The sequence below is a fragment of the Nomascus leucogenys genome, chromosome 15 (genome assembly GCF_006542625.1).
Source record: "Nomascus leucogenys isolate Asia chromosome 15, Asia_NLE_v1, whole genome shotgun sequence".
Classification (NCBI taxonomy): domain Eukaryota; kingdom Metazoa; phylum Chordata; class Mammalia; order Primates; family Hylobatidae; genus Nomascus; species Nomascus leucogenys.
The window spans coordinates 76,102,975-76,120,676 of record NC_044395.1 but is presented as its reverse complement, the minus strand read 5'-3'; the positions used below and the strand labels follow the sequence as shown (position 1 = coordinate 76,120,676).

The window sequence follows — 17,702 nt, the reverse complement described above, 5'->3', positions numbered from 1 at the left end:
TGGGGACAACACTCTGTGGCCACCCACCGCCCCCTCCCCACTCCTACCATGAGAGGGAGGCCAATAAGGAACCCATTCTAACAGGGCAGGAGCCGGTCTGCTCAGCTTCCAGGCCAGGCATCAATGAACCAGGTGGTCAGACCTGGCAATAGACCAGGGGACAGCTGGGGAAGTAGGAGCACCAGATCGGGAATTTCAACCTGAATATGATCAGAATGAAGAAATAGCAGAATGGATCCAACTATACAGCCCAAAGCCCAGGGAAGTAGGCTCCAAGCAAGCCCAGGGAGCTTTTCCCAGGCTCTTCTGACCTAAAGCATCAAAGATATCCTGCCTCTTTGCTGCCTCATAGAAGACACTGATGACTAGTTCCAAACCCAGCTGGCTTTCACTCACAGTTCAACTTAACACCTCTTTTTCAGCCCTTTTTGTTTGTTTGTTTGTTTGTTTTGTTTGTTTTTTTTTTGAGACGGAGTCTCGCTCTTTCTCCCGGGCTGGAGTGCAATGGCGCGATCTCCCCTCACTGCAAGCTCCGCCTCCCAGGTTCACACCATTCTCCTGCCTCAGCCTCCTGAGTAGCTGGGACTACAGGCACCCGCCACCATGCCCGGCTAATTTTTTTTGTATTTTCAGTACAGACGGGGTTTCACCATGTTAGCCAGGATGGTTTTGATCTCCTGACCTCGTGATCCACCCGCCTTGGCCTCCCAAAGTGCTGGAATTACAGGCGTGAGCCACCGCGTCCAGCCGTTTTCAGCCCTTTTAATTGAACATGGCACTTCCAGGAAAGTGGTCACAAAAATGGCATAAAAAGCAACAGCCAGCACCTGTACCCCTGCTCAGAAGTTGCTCCAGGTCTCCCTCTCCACCACTAACTCCAATATTTCTTGCTCATCACTCCCTTGACTTTTTTGCCCATTTTGGTCTTTGTGTCCCTTGGGTCCCTCTGGACTTGACGGTTGATCACCGCCTGCCCCTGCATGTGATTGTCAGCACTGGCTCATCAGCTCCAAGTGCCTGCCCCAGTACCTCAGCCTGTGTCCCTTCCTTCCCTTTGTCCCTGTCAAGACATGGAGAGTGGCCCTTGAGGACCTTCCTGTTGTTGGGGTGGGGGGTGATAATACCCAGGACCAGCTGCACTGACATGGGGGCCTGTGGGAGGAGTGGGGGTGAGGCAGGACCAGCATGTCAGTCAAGCCAGAAGGGCCTGCGTCAAACCAGCCAAACACTCAGGAAGGAGAGAAAGCAAACCCCGGGCTCGGCAGAGAGGCTGAATTTGGAGAGGAGCCGACATGGAAAGAGATTTGTTATTTGTGGTAGGCTTTTATTTGGTGGTGGGAAAAGAATGGCAAATATGTAACACAACACTTCTGTAACTATAAATAACCATAAATACCTTTTATAATGAAAACCTTATGGAATCTGCTTCACTGGGAGGTTTTTAAAATAGCAAAGGGTAAGGGAGGGAAATAACATGTATTTAACCCACTCTATGTGCTAAACACCTCCCATATGCCTTTGCTTAGTCCTCTCACTTTTCTTCTGGAGAAGGTTTATCAATTTATGGAGGAGGAAAACGAGGCTGAGAGACGTTCAGGAACTTAACCAAGGCTCCATGGTGAACCACAGATTGAAAATAGATAGGCCAGGCTCCAAATCCCTCCCTCTTTCTGGAATCAAGCACAAGCCTGCCTAGAGGCAGGGGCTAGACTATATGATCTTTCTAGATTCTTCTCTGTTGTCAGGATTTCTAGAATTAGCTTATTCCCTGCAGGTGCCTCAATTCTTTCAGGATAGTAAGGACCCATCGGGTACACTGTGAACATCAACTCAACAGAGAAGATTGAGGGTGGTGGGAGTAATAATGAAAGTATAATTGGGAGATGCTGGGGTCTGCCACCATCTTGCTGTATGACCTTGGATAAGTTTCTCCCCACTCTGGGCTCCAGTTTTCACATATGGAAAATGCAGAGTTGGGTTAGGTGCTCAGGAAGCCTCAGCCCAGCTCTGACAGTTTTGTTTCACAAATGCTGGAGTTGACTTTGGTGGTTTGAGTGAGATGTTTCCCAATAAAGTCCACATCAGTAGCTTCCCCAAGCCTGGCTCAGCCCCTCTTTCTCTCCTTTCCTCCAAGGGTCCACACAAGCACCCCTCCCCGCAGCCCAGCCTGCACTGACCTGAACCTCTCGTGTCAGGGCCAGCTCCAGCAGCTGGCCAAAGTGCTGGCCCAGTGTGCTCAGGGTCTCACTCACACAGGCCTTCATTGACTTCAGGACATGCTCATTCTCAACCTGAAGGCACCTGAAGAGAAGAAACCATGGGGTGGGCCACTGGAAGCGGCATGTGGTCAGCCCAGAAATGTTGCAGGGGCCAGAACTGGACCTGCTCCAAGCCTGGTGTGTGCTGAAGACAGTGGCAACTGGGAGTCAGAGATAGAATATTCCACAGCTGGCTTGCCCCCTGGTCTCTTAGTGTGCAGAGATGTGCTGGCCTGAGATGAGGACTACTAGTCCACATTACCAGGAAGAAAGGCCAGCAGAATGTGGAAAATCTATACCTCTGGGCTTCTCCCTGCAGAATCTGCCATCATTGCAGCCAGGGTCTATCTTCTCTGTGATGTTGGGATGGGAGATGGAGGGGCAAGAAGCTTCAAAGGGAGGTGCCAAGTGCCAGGTATTGCTAGTGAGCTCTGAAAAGGTGGATGGCAATGCCTGTGGCCCTTTAAGAAATGGCTGCCTAGAGTGTGCAGAGAGCATTGAGAATTTTCTTCCCAGACAAGAAAAACAGAGGGGGATCAGGTTCCAATTTACTCCTGTGGCCTGACAGTGTTCTACCCAGGAAAGCAAAAGACCTCAGGGAGCTCAGGTTTTATCTTCAGGACACAGGCTCTGGGAAGGGTGAAGGAAAATGTCAACACACACCTGGGTGTGTATACATGTGAGGCTGAGTGTGTGTACATATCTGAGTATAAACATATGTAGGTTTATGTGTGTGAAATATGGAGGAGAGGGTGTGACTGTATTTCTGTGCTGGTCCAAGCATGTGTTTATATATCTGTTTATGAGAAAGTGAGTGTCTGTGGGCATTGAAGTCTATATGTATGTGTGTGTAAGGGTGTGAGTGTCTGCTTTCACCTTGCCTTGACTCTTGCCTTGACTTTGGGGACCTGTGGGTCTTCCCAAAGCTGTGGGAAACCTTTTCCTTGTTACCAACTCCTAGAAAATCCTCTTTCTTCCTATGCCCAGGCCTCTCCTCTGCCTTTTACCCTATCCGTAGGGCCTGAACATGGGGCAGAAAATTTCAAGAGACTATTTTAAGATGTCTGATAAAAGTCAGAAAAAGGAAACTCTGAAACCACCCCCAGGCCTCCCATTCCCATTCTCCCTCTGGGAGAAGATACCAGCCCCTTCTCCTGCCAGAGATTGGGCGGGTAGACCCTGGGTTATCCATGGTCCAAATTTACCTCTCTGTGACTGCTGAGAGCTCTGAGCATTTCTCCATTAGCAGCTTCTCAATCTGTAGAAAAATAAGTCCATTTTATTCAACTCAGTAAGCATTAACTGAGGACCAACTGCTGTGCTGAGCACTCGGGGGGATTAAAAATGAAGAATCAACTAATATGACTTGGGGAACAGGCACTTAAAATATAACACAGTGTGATACAGGTGGCAAAAGAGATCACGGTAGGCTGCTTTGGGAGTATAAGAAAACGAAACTGAGCAATTATTTATGCTGAGGAAGCTGGGAAGCTTCAGGAAACAAGGGACATTTAAGCTGGGCTTTGAAGAATGAAGAGAAGTTTTAATGTCTGCAAAGCTGAGGAAGGAAAAGTTTGAGGCAAAGGGCAAAGCACTAAGGTGAAATGAGAATGATGAAAGAGAGAATTAATAACAAGGGAGATTTTTAATGGTTCACTTTGGGCTTTGAGAAGATTCAAAGTCATGGGCTGTGGAATCAGAAAAGCTTAGATTGGACCCTACTTATTACACCATTCACTGTGTAACTTTAAAAAATTATTTGGCCTCTTAAAACTTTTGTTTCCTCATCTATAAAATAAAGGTAATCCTAACATTTTTAATCAATTGCTTTAAGTGTTTTGCATATAACAATTCATGTAGTCCTCACAACAAATTTATAAAATAAATTCTATTATTACACCTTTTAGGATGAAGGAACTGGGACACAGAGAAGTTAAGTAACTTGCTGAGGTCCACATAGCAGAGCTAACATTTCAACCCAAGCAGTCTGGCATTAAAGTCAATAAATTCAACCACTGCACAGCTTCTCAAAGTAGTGGCACCTACCTCACAGGTTGTGCAGGTTAAATGAGATACATGTAAAAAAACACCTAGCACAATGTCCACCATATAGTAGGCACTCAGTAAAGATTCTACCCTCTTTCTTTCCTCCTTTACTGGAAGGGGAGAAAGGCTTCTGGACCAAAAAAGGTTCAGACACCACATGATTCAAACCCACTCTTCTCTAAAGCATCCTGACTTCCAGTTCCTGCCCACTCCTATCCCAGGGCAGCTGACCTGGCCCATTTCCTTCGAGGAGTTCCTGCTGACAGCACTGTACTCGCTGACCATGGAGCGGGCGTGGCAGGTCAGACGCACGCTCATGCTGTGCACCCGTGCCCAGCGGTCCTGGGCCAGCTTCTGCCCGATCCTGCGCAGCTCTGTGCTGATGACCCAACCCCGTTTGAGCAGCAGCTGCAGGGGGTCTCCAGGGCCAGGGCCACCTGCCAGGATGAGGTCACCCTGTGCATCCTCTTCCAGGCTGATGGGCTTGGCCTGCAGGACGCACATGCACTCGCACTCGGTCATGAGCTTCAGATCTTCCATCCAGCGCTGGACTGAGTCCACCTGCATCAGGTGCAGCCTGCAACCAGGAAACAGCACCACGGTAATTATCAACACCCCATGATTTCCAAAGGTCTCACTCAATTCTAGGCCATCTGATATTTACTAAGCACCTATTATATGCTTAGCAGTGTTTCTCCCATTCATGCACCTTGATATTCTCAGTCATTTCTCATTCTCTTTATCTTACAGATAACAAGTCTGAAGCACAAAGTTTTAAGGGCAGATGACCAGACTAATAAGCAACAGGCAATTATGTCTGACAGAGTAGCCAATGATCTTTCCAATAAGTGGGAAATGGAAGGGTGAGGCAGGAATATTGCTTGAGGCCAGGTGTTCAAGACCAGCCTGGGCGACATAGCAAGACCCCATCTCTTTAAAAAAAGTTAATGGAAATAGCCTAAATATCAAATAATGGTTATGCTAAGTGAGCTATGGTATAGCTATGATTATGTATATGCAATTATTTTAAATGATGCTTTCCAAAAGTTTATAGCTAAGAAAAATGTGTGTGCTAATATGCAAAAATGGAAATGTAAACACACAATTATTACAATAATGTTAGAAAGCTCCATCTAGGAAAAATATTTAAAGGAAACACATTACAATGCTAAAGGCTCTTAATGGGTTAAATATAACTAAAGTCTTTTTCATTTTTTTCAACTTTTCTCTAGTTTCCAAATTTTCTATAGTGAGCATGTATATGACTTTTGTAATGGAACAAAATTAACTTTATTTAGTACAACAGCATGAGAACATAGATTAGTTCCTAAGATCTTAATCAAATAAAATGCACTCTAAAATTCACTGAGTCAAATAAAAGTCAGTAATATCAGATCATTGGTAAAGCATTGTACATTTGTTGAGTCCCTTATATTTCATATAAGTGCCAGGCACTGTGGGAAAATCAGATATGAAGATGTTAAGCCTCCGTGCTCAAAAAGCTTTTGATCTGCCTAAAGAATCAAGATAAACTAATGAGAAGTTAAAAGACAATTGTTAGGTGTCAATTAAAAGTAAAACTTGAAAACAAAACTAAACTAAAAACACAATAACAAATTTCTTTTTTTTTTATTATTATTATACTTTAGGGTTTTAGGGTACATGTGCACAATGTGCAGGTTTGTTACATATGTATCCATGTGCCATGTTGATTTCCTGCACCCATTAACTCAACAAATTTCACTATCACTTCACAACAGAAGACATGCATGGCTAATGACTAAGGCTGAGCACAAGTTCCTTTGTCTTTGGCTTGTAACAGTATTCTGATTAGTCTTTCTGCCACTGATCTTACCTGCCTCAAACATTCTTCACCTGCCACCAGCTCATTCACTCATCTACAAATATCAGTACCTACAACATGTCAAGTATTGTTCTAAGACCTAGACTGTAGCAGCAAACAAATAATCACTTCTCTAGCCAACGTTACATTCAAGTGAGAGAACAGTCAATTTTCAAAATAAATGAGCAATGTATGTAATATGTTGCAAGCAGCAAATGCTAGGAAGGAAAAGAGAACAGAAAAGAAGACTAGAGAGTGTTAGGGGTGGATGGGGGAGTAGACCTCACAATTTAAAATAAGAGGATCAGAGGAGGCTCATTGAGAAAGAGACACTTGAGCAAAGTCTTGAAGCACACGAGGAAGGATGCCATGTGGATATCTGAGGGCAAATTGCTCCAAGGAGAGAGATCAGCAAGTGCAAAGGCTCTGGGGGCAGAAGTGTCCTGAGATGTGTGAGGAATAGCACGGAGGCCAGAGTAGCATGGGAAGAGTCAGCTGGGGTGGAAGATGAGTTGAGAGCAATGAGGTGGGGGTGAGGGGAGTAGATCCTATAGGGCTGTGTTGAACAAGTTGGAGATTTGGCTTTTATTCTGAGTCAGTATAGCAAATAAAGGGCACCAATGAGGCCAGCCTGGTGAAGCAAAGGTACCAAGTGGGTTGAAATTATAAGGCAGACTCCAGTTATCGAGGTTAAAAAATCATGTCTTCATGTTTACAGTTATTTAATGAGAAGGAGCAAGACTTTCTGAAATATGTAACCATTTGACTATAGGCTTTTAAATGTAATTTTTAACCACACATCTTATGTTTAATTATGAAATTGAACATATTATTTCTTTTAGGAAATTGCTTCTTAAGTTGTTTTTAAAAAATAACCAATGATTTCTCTGTCTCTGCCTCCCTTCATGGAAATAGCTATTACATTTTGTAAAGAATTTGAACAAATACATATACATACATATGTATGTGAACATATACATATACATGCATATGTATGTAAACACATACATATATGTATATGTATACAGACACAGAGAGAGAGAGAGAGAAGAGAAACCCATTAAATCCAAAATCACAGCACCCTACTGCCCATATATCCTTATGAAATCATATTTAATTTTATATTAAGTAGAATCACATCTCATGTACTGTTTGATTACAGACAACTTCTAATCTTCTGCATCTTATTATCACTCCCTTATATTTGCCCACCCCTTCCAATCTCAGCCAACTAACTTTAACCTAGTAATTATCATTTTATATTTTTCTCCACACTCATGCATTCTTACACAGACTTTTATCTAAGTATATATATTTATAAGGTTTTCTGACTTGTTGCTTTTTTTGTAAATATGACCATAATATATATACATCTTGCTGCATTTTGATTTTCTTACTTAACTTTGAAATCTTTCAAGTCATCCAGTAGAATCCTAAAACACTCTTTCCAATGTTTGAACACTATTCCATATTGTGTATATTCCACAACTTATTAAGCCATTTTCCCATTGCTGGGCATTCACTTTTTGTTCAGCTCCTGACCCCTATAAACAATGCAACATTCAACACCCTCATGCATATGTTCTGAATTGTAATTCAATAGATGTTGCCACATTGACTTTCAAAAGCCCCAATCCTTCACATTCCCCTAAGAATGTATTAGGGCTTTCTACATAGATATTGAAACATGTTTCTCCCCTGCTTAAATCCTTCAGTTGCGCCCCCCATACCACCGTTCCCTGGATAAGTCAAAACTCCTGAGGCTAAGATGAGAGAGCTTCCACGATATGGCCCCAGCCTCCCTTCCCACACATCTCCCTTGTCCATCTTCCCCAACTCCTGGCACCCCTGCCACAAACACACTCCACATCTCAGATAAATTCAACCTCCCCATTTCCCGAACATACCACTCTCTTTCACAATCCTCTGCAGCCTTGAAGTTCTCCCTCAGACTAGAAACCTCTTTTCTTCTTCTCTACCTGGCAAGTTTCTACTCACCCTGTAAGACCTGACTCTTATATTACCTCCTCTAAAAAACTACAGCCATAGCTCATGAGTTCCCCCTCAGGACCCCTGCATCCTTCAGCGGGGCACTAATAACATTCTACTGCAATTGGTGTGTGTGCCTGAACTCCCCAAGTCCTGTGAGAAACAGTCTCTTGTGCCTGGCTTATTGCCAGTGTCTGATATATATCAGTTATTCAGAAAATGTATGCCCATTTTTGAGTGGCCAAGTGTCAGGCATTTATTGTCATAGGTCTGTACCTATGCAGAGACTTCATATGCCTCCATCACACAGGCTACGCAGAGAGTGCCCCGAGATTGACACGATGGAAAAGGAGTTATTAAAGGTGGAAAAACTGGCCAGGTGCGGTGGCTCACGCTTGTAATCCCAGCACTTTGGGAGGCTGAGGTGGGCAGATCACGAGGTCAGGAGATCGAGAGCACGGTGAAACCCCATCTCTACTAAAAAAAAAAAAAAAAAAAAAAAAAATACAAAAAAATTAGCCGGGCGTGGTGGCAGGCACCTGTAGTCCCAGCTACTCGGAGAGGCTGAGGCAGGAGAATGGCATGAACCCGGGAGGCGGAGCTTACAGTGAGCCGAGATTGCACCACTGCACTCCAGCCTGGGCGACAGAGCGAGACTCCGTCTCAAAAAAAAAGATGGAAAAACTGTGATTATTGTGTTCTAAAGATGTAGAAATGGGAGGAAAACTGAACTAGGGGCTTTTAAGAAGCAACAAATGAACAAGTCACTTGCACACTGACTCATTCACTGCATAAACACTTTGCAGTGGACATCTGTTACATTATCTTTCCAGCATCTTTTTCTCTCTCTTCTGTCAATCATAGAGACAAGTTTCATTAGCTACCTCTTGGGATGGCTACCCAGGCTTCAGCTTTTCCCTTTTCTTTGCTAAAGGCCCCTCCTCCCAAACACAGGGGTAATCCCCTGGCCATCTGTGGCCATGTCTAGACTGTGTTAAAATGCCGCTGGAAACAATTGGTGCTTGATCCAGGGGTGGGTTTCTGAACTAAGCTGCACTAATCCAATTCCTTGCCCCAAATTGTGAAACATAGAACCAAGGGTCACACAGACAGGGATTATTGTACATGGGACATGTTAACAATGGCAACTTCAGTTGTTCCATGATAACCTCCAGGATCACTTCGGGAGTGGGGAGACAAGTCCAAGAGTTAATTTCTATTGCTTGTAACCAAAAGAACATTTTCTAAGACACAAGCGCACAAATAACTAAACATAGTTGAGTTGGTGTTCTTCTTAGAGTAAGGGTCTGCTGGGAATTCCAAGAAGAGAACTCCCCCTTTCCGTTGGAGATCAGGGGTAGGTGCCTGGAGGAGGTGGTCATACCCTGTGTAGGGTTTGGACTTGTCAAGACAGTGAGAGCATATTCCAGGGTGGGGCAGTCAAAGGGACAATAAGTAAGTCCCCTGTGCTAGAGTTGTACATTCTGGAAGAGAGGGAACCATGATAAGGAAAGCCAGAAAGGTACACCAAGGCCCTGACTTTGAGAAGCCTTCGGTGCCAGATTAGGGGCTGGCCATTCATATTGAGAGCCCTGAGAAGATACTGGAGGGTGGGCAGGGCAGGGGAAGTAGGGATGGCTAGGACTGGAAAACAGCCAAATCGCAGCACCTGGGACCACCACCTGGCTGAAAGGAAACCTGTGTGCTGGGACTGCTCCCCAAGGAAGAGCTCTGGCATCCTCTGAATGGAGGCACTCACACCCCTTACCTCTGGCCTGGAAGGGAAAGAACCAACCCAACCCCAAAGCCATGGTAGAGGTAGGAAAGGAGAACAAGGCCCTGGGAGGCCTGCTCAGATCCACAACTCACATTTTTGTCAAGCCCTCCACCCCAATGCACACAGGAGGTATATACTTAGTTTTGTTTTTAAAGCTATGTAAGAATTAAAAAGAAAGTGAGATTTCAGAAGCTGTGTTAATTAAACTCCTAATCGATTCAGCACTCTGCTAGTAGGAGAATTGGAGTGACAGAACTATTGATTTCTTCAAGACCTGCGTGTTTGTGCCTACCAGTGTCTGTGTTTGTGGATATGAATCCATCTGGGTGCCTGTCTATATTATCTGGATGCCTGTATCTGTCTGTGTGTCTGTATATCCCTATTTGCACAAATAGATGACTGTATATGTGTTTACAGGACTTACCTCATATAAACTTGATGATTAAAAACTGGGAGTGGAGGAGCTTGAGCGTGGGTACACGTAGTGAATCATTTGCAAAGAAAAGAGTATAGAAAAGGGAGAAATAAAGAAACTTTACAGTGGAGAAATCTGGCGTCGCTATTTTAACCAAGTGATCAAGTTTAACCTCACCAAGGATAAGGCATGTTGCTAGCATGTACCCCTGATAGGATATGATAAGAAGTGCACTTCATCCTGTAGCATTCTTCCCCCAGGACATGTAGCCTCAGTCTCATGATGAGAGAAGAGTCAGACAAGCCCAAACTGAGGGACATTCTACAAAACACCTGACCAATACTCCTCAAAGTGGTCAAGGTCATCATAAACAAAGGCAGACTGAAAAACTGTCATAGAACAGAGGGGACTAAGGAGACATGAGGACTAAGTGTGATATGATATCCTGGGTGGAATCTTGAAACAGAGAAAGGACATTCATGAAAAAAAAACTAGTGCAATCTGAATACAGTCAGCTTTCCATATCCACAGATTTTGCATATACGGATTCAACCAACTGCAGATTGAAATTATTCGAAAAAATAAAAAATAACAATATGATAATAAAAATGTCACACATAAAAAACACAGTATAACAACTATTTATATAGCATTTACATTGTATTAGGTATTATAAGTAATCTAGAGATGATCTAAAGTATACAGGAGGATATATGTAGCTTATATGCAAGTATTAAGCAATTTTATGTCAGGGACTGGAGGATTCACGCATTTTCATAACTGTGGGAAGTCCTGGAACCAATCTCTCATGGATGCCAAGGGACACCTGCAATGTCTAGAGTTTAGTTCATAGTAATGGACCAATGTCGGTCCCTTAGTTGTAACAAATGTGCCATGGTAATATAAGACGTCAGCAATCAGGGAAACTGGATGTGGAGTATATGGGAACACTCTGTACTACCTTTGCAACTTTCTGTAAATCTGCAACTATTCGAGACCAGCCTAGCCAACATGGTGAAACCTGTCTCTACTAAAAGTACAAAAAAAAAAAAATTAGCTGGGTGTGGTGACACATGCCTGTAATCCCAGCTACTTGGGAGGTTGAGGCAGGAGAATCACTTGAACCTGGGAGGCAGAGGTTGCATTGAGCAAAGATCGTACCACTACACTCCAGCCTGGGTGACAGAGTGAGACTCCATCTAAAAAAACAACAACAAACAAACAAAAACAAAAAAACTGTGAGCCCAGACTAGCTGTCTCTCTGGTTTTATATCATGAGCCTCATGCAGGGAACACCTTGAGAGCCCAAGCTCCAGGATGGTAGGTGAAACCTGGCTAAAGAGCCAGGAACAGAGCCTTCCTCAAAGAACTGGGAAGTGGAAGGAAAAGTGGTCGCCAGTCAGGCTATGGGTGGAAGTTGTTCTCTAAGGGGAAAGGAACATGGCTACTCCCAGTAGCTTTGTCTTCCAGTCGGGCCCCCATCATCTGTCCTATAGATTAATCCCAGGTGAGCCTCGTGGACCTGTGGCTTCGATGCCTAGCTACGTCGGGACCCTCCCTCTGAGGCCCCTCATGATGGCTCATAGTGACCCTGCTCCTTCCTTAACCACCTTAACAGGCAGGCCTTGAGCCACAGCTTCCTTGGGACTGAGTAGCCTATTGTCTACAAGTCTGAGCATAAGGGGGATGTATCCAGATACAAGCAAACAAGGCCTGCACACTGGCATAAGGGTAGGAAGAGCTAGCTCTGCTTCTCATAATCTGTGTGACCTTAGGCAAGCTGCTGCTTCTTTTTACCATTTTCTGAAATTTTTATTGAAATATAACATATGTACATAGAAGTGAACACATCATAATATTGAGCTACAGTTCAATACATTTTCATAAGGTCAACGCATCCATGAATTCAGCAACCGGATAAAGAAACCCAACTATTACCATTGTCCCAGAACTCTCCCTTGTGCCCCTTCTAGTCACTCCCCAACCAGGATAACCAGTATCCTGACTTTTAACAACGTAAGTTTGTGTTTTGCATAAGTTTCTTACCAATTTGAGCCTCAATTTCTTCATCCATAAAATAGATAATAATAGAGGTTTCCACACAGAGTTGATGGAAGAATTAAATTAAGTGATGAATGTGCAGGGCCTAGCACTCTGCATGGCACAAAAGGGGACACTCAAAAATGTTAGTTCTCTGTGCTGCTCTTCCCTATATAAAACACCTTCACATGTGTCACAATAACTAGAAATATAATAATGACTGGAATTTATTGAGCATATCCCATGCATTGAGCACCATGCTAAGATCATGTCCTTTGCAGGGACATGGATGGATATGGAAGCCATTATCTTCAGCAAACTAACACAGGAACAGAAAACCAAACACTGCATGTTCTCACTTATAAGTGGGAGCTGAACAATGAAAACACATGGACACAGAGAGGGAAACAATACACACTAGGGCCTGTCAGTGGGGTGGGGGAGGGAGAGCATCAAGATAAATAGCTAATGCATGTGGGGCTTAACACATAGGTAATGTGTTGATAGGTGCAGCAAACCACCATGGCACACGTTTACCTATACAACAAACCTGCACATCCTGCATATGTATCCCAGCACTTAAAATAAAATAAAATAATAAAGTAGATGAGCAGAGAGAGGGATGAGGCAGCCTTAACATAGGCAGATGAGGAGGACCATTTGCCCAAGCAACAACTTGGGGCTGCTATGGGCAAAGGAAGATGAAGGGAAACTGTGAGCCCCTGACCCCGCCTATAGCTCTGGGGAGGAAGGTGGGCAAGAATGATGAGCCGCCAAGATATAATTGCTGCTTTCGGGCCAAAGCCACACAGAGCTGTCCGGCTGTAGGAGTTGCCTTTCATGGTAACAGTCCTAGAAATGAGGACAGACAAGGTGCCAGTGGGGAAAAGCAGAATCTGGTTTACTTTAAGAATGAGCTTAGCCCAGGTGTGGTGTCTCATGCCTGTAATCCCAACACTTTGGGAGGTGGAGGTGGGAGGATCCCTTGAAACTAGGAGTTTGAGACCAACCTGAGCAACATAGCGATACCCCCATCTCTATAATAATAATAATTATTATTATTATTATTAATAATTAGCTGAGCATGGTGGCTCTTCCCTGTGGTCCCAGCTACTCAGGATACTCAAGAGGCCGAGGCAGGAGGATTACTTGAGCCCAGGAGGTCAAGGCTGCAGTGAGCTATTATGGTGCCACTGCACTACAGTCTGGGTGACAAAGTGGGACTCTTTCTCTTAAAAAAAGAGTTTAAAATAACTGTTGTTTCTAGAGATTGTTTAAACAGCAGCAACTCTTTCTCCCCAAGCAGCAACGAGACATACTGAGAAGAAAACAGAACAAATTAGTAAGCGCGGGGATCCCTGTCTCCCCCTGCCTCTACTCAGTGACCAATCCCCAGGCCCATCAAGCAGGTGCATGCCACTTATGTCCAGGGCAGGGAAGACATTCAGAGGCTCTGGCCTATTAGCAGCTGAAGGAAAATATGGGTTGGCTGCTCAAGAACCCCCACCCAGCCTGAATTCTCCCAGAATGCTTTGCACCCAAGCTGCTCACATTTAAAGTAAACTACTGTGTCAATAATATTTTTGTGTTTAGCTAAAAAAAAACAGAATTAGACAAAAAGCAGTTCTGAAGTCACAGTGAAATAAAAAATAAAAAAATCCACCAGTAATAAAAACTTTTATTGAAACTTTACAGTGCCTCAAGAGCTGTGCACTTATCATGCATTATTTTATTCTCACGACAACCTTACTTGGTTTACTCTCTTATTTGCTCCATGTTACAGGTGAAAATACAGAGGTGTAGAAAGGCCACATGACTTAAGAGAGCCAGAATTCCAGGCAGGCAGCCTGACTCCAGAGACTGTGTTACTGACCACACTATTCATCTTCCCATCTGTGTCTCTCCTCCACCAGACTTTGAGATATCCTCAAAAGCAGTCATTGTTTGATTCATCTCAGCGCAAGGCCTGACACACAGTAGGTATCAATAAATATGTAATTGAATCAAATAAGCCTAAGACTGCCTGGGAGACATGCATTGTATGCCTTGCCAAGCCAGCTTATTTGAAAAAAATATTTTCCAAACTTGCAAGGAGTTACACAAGACGGGCAAGAGTTTCCTGGACTGGCACATACGAACATCCCAAACCCACCCCATCCTCTGCTCTATAATTAATTTTAGGAGGTATGGATTTTGTCTTTGGCTAGGATGTCAGACGAAATATAGGTGAGTTCCCAGCCCTGTGGTAAAAGTTTAAGTGTTGGGCAAGTAACTGGATCCCACAAAAAGTATGATAATAAAGATTTTGAAATACTTGAAGCTGATGTCATTAGAACCAGAGAAACTTCTTGTACAAGGCATTTTTGCAAATGTTCCTGTCTTCCACTAAGCAATGCTCTGGTTGGGTAGAGCTTAGACCCTTAGAAACCATTGTCCCAATTCTCAGAGTCTGGCCTGAATGTAAAGGCAAACAGTGTTCTGGTGAGTGGTGGGTATATATTCTCAAGCCCTTGAGAAGTGTCTGTCCCCACATGACACCAGGAACAAACATAGAATATTCTCAACCAGTTCAACAAGGATTAAAACATTAAGCAGTGTCTCTCAGGCAATCCCTGGTCAACTTAATTCAATGCAACACTATTGACACCGACAATGTTTCAGGCCTTGTTCTGGTGATCCCTGCCCTCAGGAAGTTACACAGTCTAGCAGAAGAGACAGACATAAGAAAGACAGCCCAACTTCACTCTCATCCCATCATGATGGGTCATGAGGCTCGCTCAAGTGCATCTAAGAGTCCCCAGAGCTCATCTAACATATGTTCCCCACCACCCCCCAAAAGACTGGTTCAGCAAGTACAAGGTGGAACTGAATGATTCTGACACCCTTTCTTCCTTAGCAGCCTTCCACTGGGCATGACCCTAGCTGCCGTGCCCTGCCATGTCCACCCAGCATGGCTGCCATTCCTTCCAGTGAATGTCATGCTCTCTGGACTCCACAGGATATCTCAGACTGTTACATTCATCACTTCTTCTCTTACTGCTACCTCTCTTAGGTACGAGGGTACCACCACCAGGAATGCCACTGGGTCTTCTAGGCATCATGAAGACTCCTGTTGGTTACCACTGCTCCCACCAGAGCAGAAACTCTATAGCTGGGTTACCTGAATTCAAATTCCAGCTCTGCCACTGGCTAGCTATGTAACTTTGGGCAAGTTATATAACCACTCAGTGCTTCAGTTTCCTCACTAGCAAATGGTGAAAGATAATAATAACTAACTTCTGGGCTTTTGGTGATTATTAAGTGAAGTGATTATATATATTTTATATATATATATATATATATATATACACATATATAAAATGTATTTTATATATATATATAATGCCTGATGGGTAATACTTTAAGTCTTAGTCTCTATTAGAGAAGTTCTAATAAAGCCACTGTATCATCAAACCTTTTTTTACTTAAAAGTCAAAAACATGAAGAAAATTCTGGAAAGATGGCAGTGGTGGCACATATTTTTCCAATCTCTTCAAACTCCCACATGAAAACTGAACAGAGTAACTATATGACAACCTCTGCCCCATGGATAATATTTATAATGAAACTAGGTGATAAGTTATCCCCACAAACTTCGAAATACCAGCAAGTGGGGAAAAACCACCAACATCTGTAAGACCTGTAAGACCTGCTCAGTATCATGTATTAGGCCATTTTCATGCTGCTGATACAGACATACCTGAGACTGGGTAATCTATAAAGAAAAAGAGGTTTAATGGACTCACAGTTCCACATGGATAGGGAGCCCTCACAATCATAGCAGAAGGCGAAAGGCACATCTTAACTGGTGGCAGGCATTATAAAATCATCAGATCTGATGAGGCTTATTCACTACCATGAGAACAGTATGGGGGAAACCACCCCCATGATTCAATTACCTCCCACCTGGTCCCTCCCACAACACATGGGAATTATGGGAGCTACAATTTGAGATGAGATTTGGGTGGGGACACAGCCAAACCATATCATATTATCTTACGAGAAGAAGAAGAAAGAAGCAAGAAGATGGCATCTGATGAACACGAGAAAGGAGAACCCAAAATAGCCCGAGTATTTACTGGAAAGCACAGTATGGGAATTTGAGAACAGTAGCTGAAACTGGAAGGGGATTTGCCTTTCCAATATAGCTAAGTACAGGGTGTTTTATGAACTCTCAAGACTGACCCACCAGGAATCTCTACTACAACAAAGCACCACATTAAGGAGAAACTCCTGGGAGTGGAATCCAAATTCAGTGGGACAGGGACAATGGAGGCACAGGAACAAGATGTTCAGATCAATGTGAGGGAAGAAAGCAGAGCTAGGAACACACAGAGAGCAGGTCATCATATTTTTGGACCCTATACTAAAACAAAAGAAGGTGAAGTTCTATAAAGTTGGAATAGGTTTCCTGAACCCTGCTTTCTTCTAAAGGTTCATGAAAACTAATTTCACTTAAAAATGAGCAACAGAAAATTATTGTAGTCTCATCCCATATACAGTTATTTTAAAAAGAGAATAAAGAGCAGAATAATATCTCTACAATGAGAAAATGCCAGAAAAAATGTACTCTTAAAACAGATAAAACTATAACAAAATAAGCTTAAAATTTTAAGGAAATTATAAAAAACAGGAACAAGAAGCATAAATTATCAGAAAGGAAATGTCCTAACTCAGGAAGGAATTAGAAATAAAGGGGGAAAGCCATTTTAGAAACAAAGACTAAACAAGAAGAAACACATAAGATAATGCCTTTAAAAATCAAATGCAAAAATTAAGAAAACTTTGAAAATAAAAAATGAAGAAAGAGATTAAAGGAGGCCAGATGCTGTGGCTCACGCCTGTAATCCCAGCACTCTGGGAGGCCGAGGTGAATTATGAGGTCAGGAGATCGAGACCATCTTGGCTAATATGGTGAAACCTTGTCTCTACTAAAATACAGAAAATTAGTCAAGCGTGGTGGCAGGTACCTGTAGTCCCAGCTACTCGGGAGGCTGAGGCAGGGGAATTGCTTGAAGCTAGGAGGCAAAGGTTGCAGTGAGCCAAGATCACACCACTGCACTCACTTCAGCCTGGGTGACAGAGCAAGACTCCATCTCAAAAAATAAATAAATAAATAAATAAATAAATAAATAAATAAATAAATAAAAAGAATTTGAGAGAAAACAACAAATATTAAAGTTAGGTAAGAAGATTCAACAAACACACAATGTAAGTTCCTAAGGAAGGAATTCAAAGCACAGAAACAGGGTAAATACTAAAACCATAAATCAGAAAACTTTCAGGTGGGGGAGG

At 43.2% G+C, this 17,702-nt stretch overlaps 1 protein-coding gene across 5 annotated transcripts in view; it reads right to left on the bottom strand.

The window, feature by feature from the left end:
- INSC (INSC spindle orientation adaptor protein) overlaps positions 1–17,702 on the bottom strand; it is a 136,820-nt gene that overhangs the window by 66,477 nt on the left and 52,641 nt on the right. For all 5 annotated transcript variants that reach the window (XM_004090671.2, XM_004090672.3, XM_003254265.4 and 2 more), the window contains 3 exons: positions 4,536–4,881; positions 3,464–3,516; positions 2,178–2,301 (listed from right to left, as the gene is read on the bottom strand). In XM_004090671.2, the coding sequence (XP_004090719.1) occupies positions 2,178–2,301; positions 3,464–3,516; positions 4,536–4,881 (523 nt within the window). The remainder of the gene's footprint in view (positions 1–2,177; positions 2,302–3,463; positions 3,517–4,535; positions 4,882–17,702) is intronic.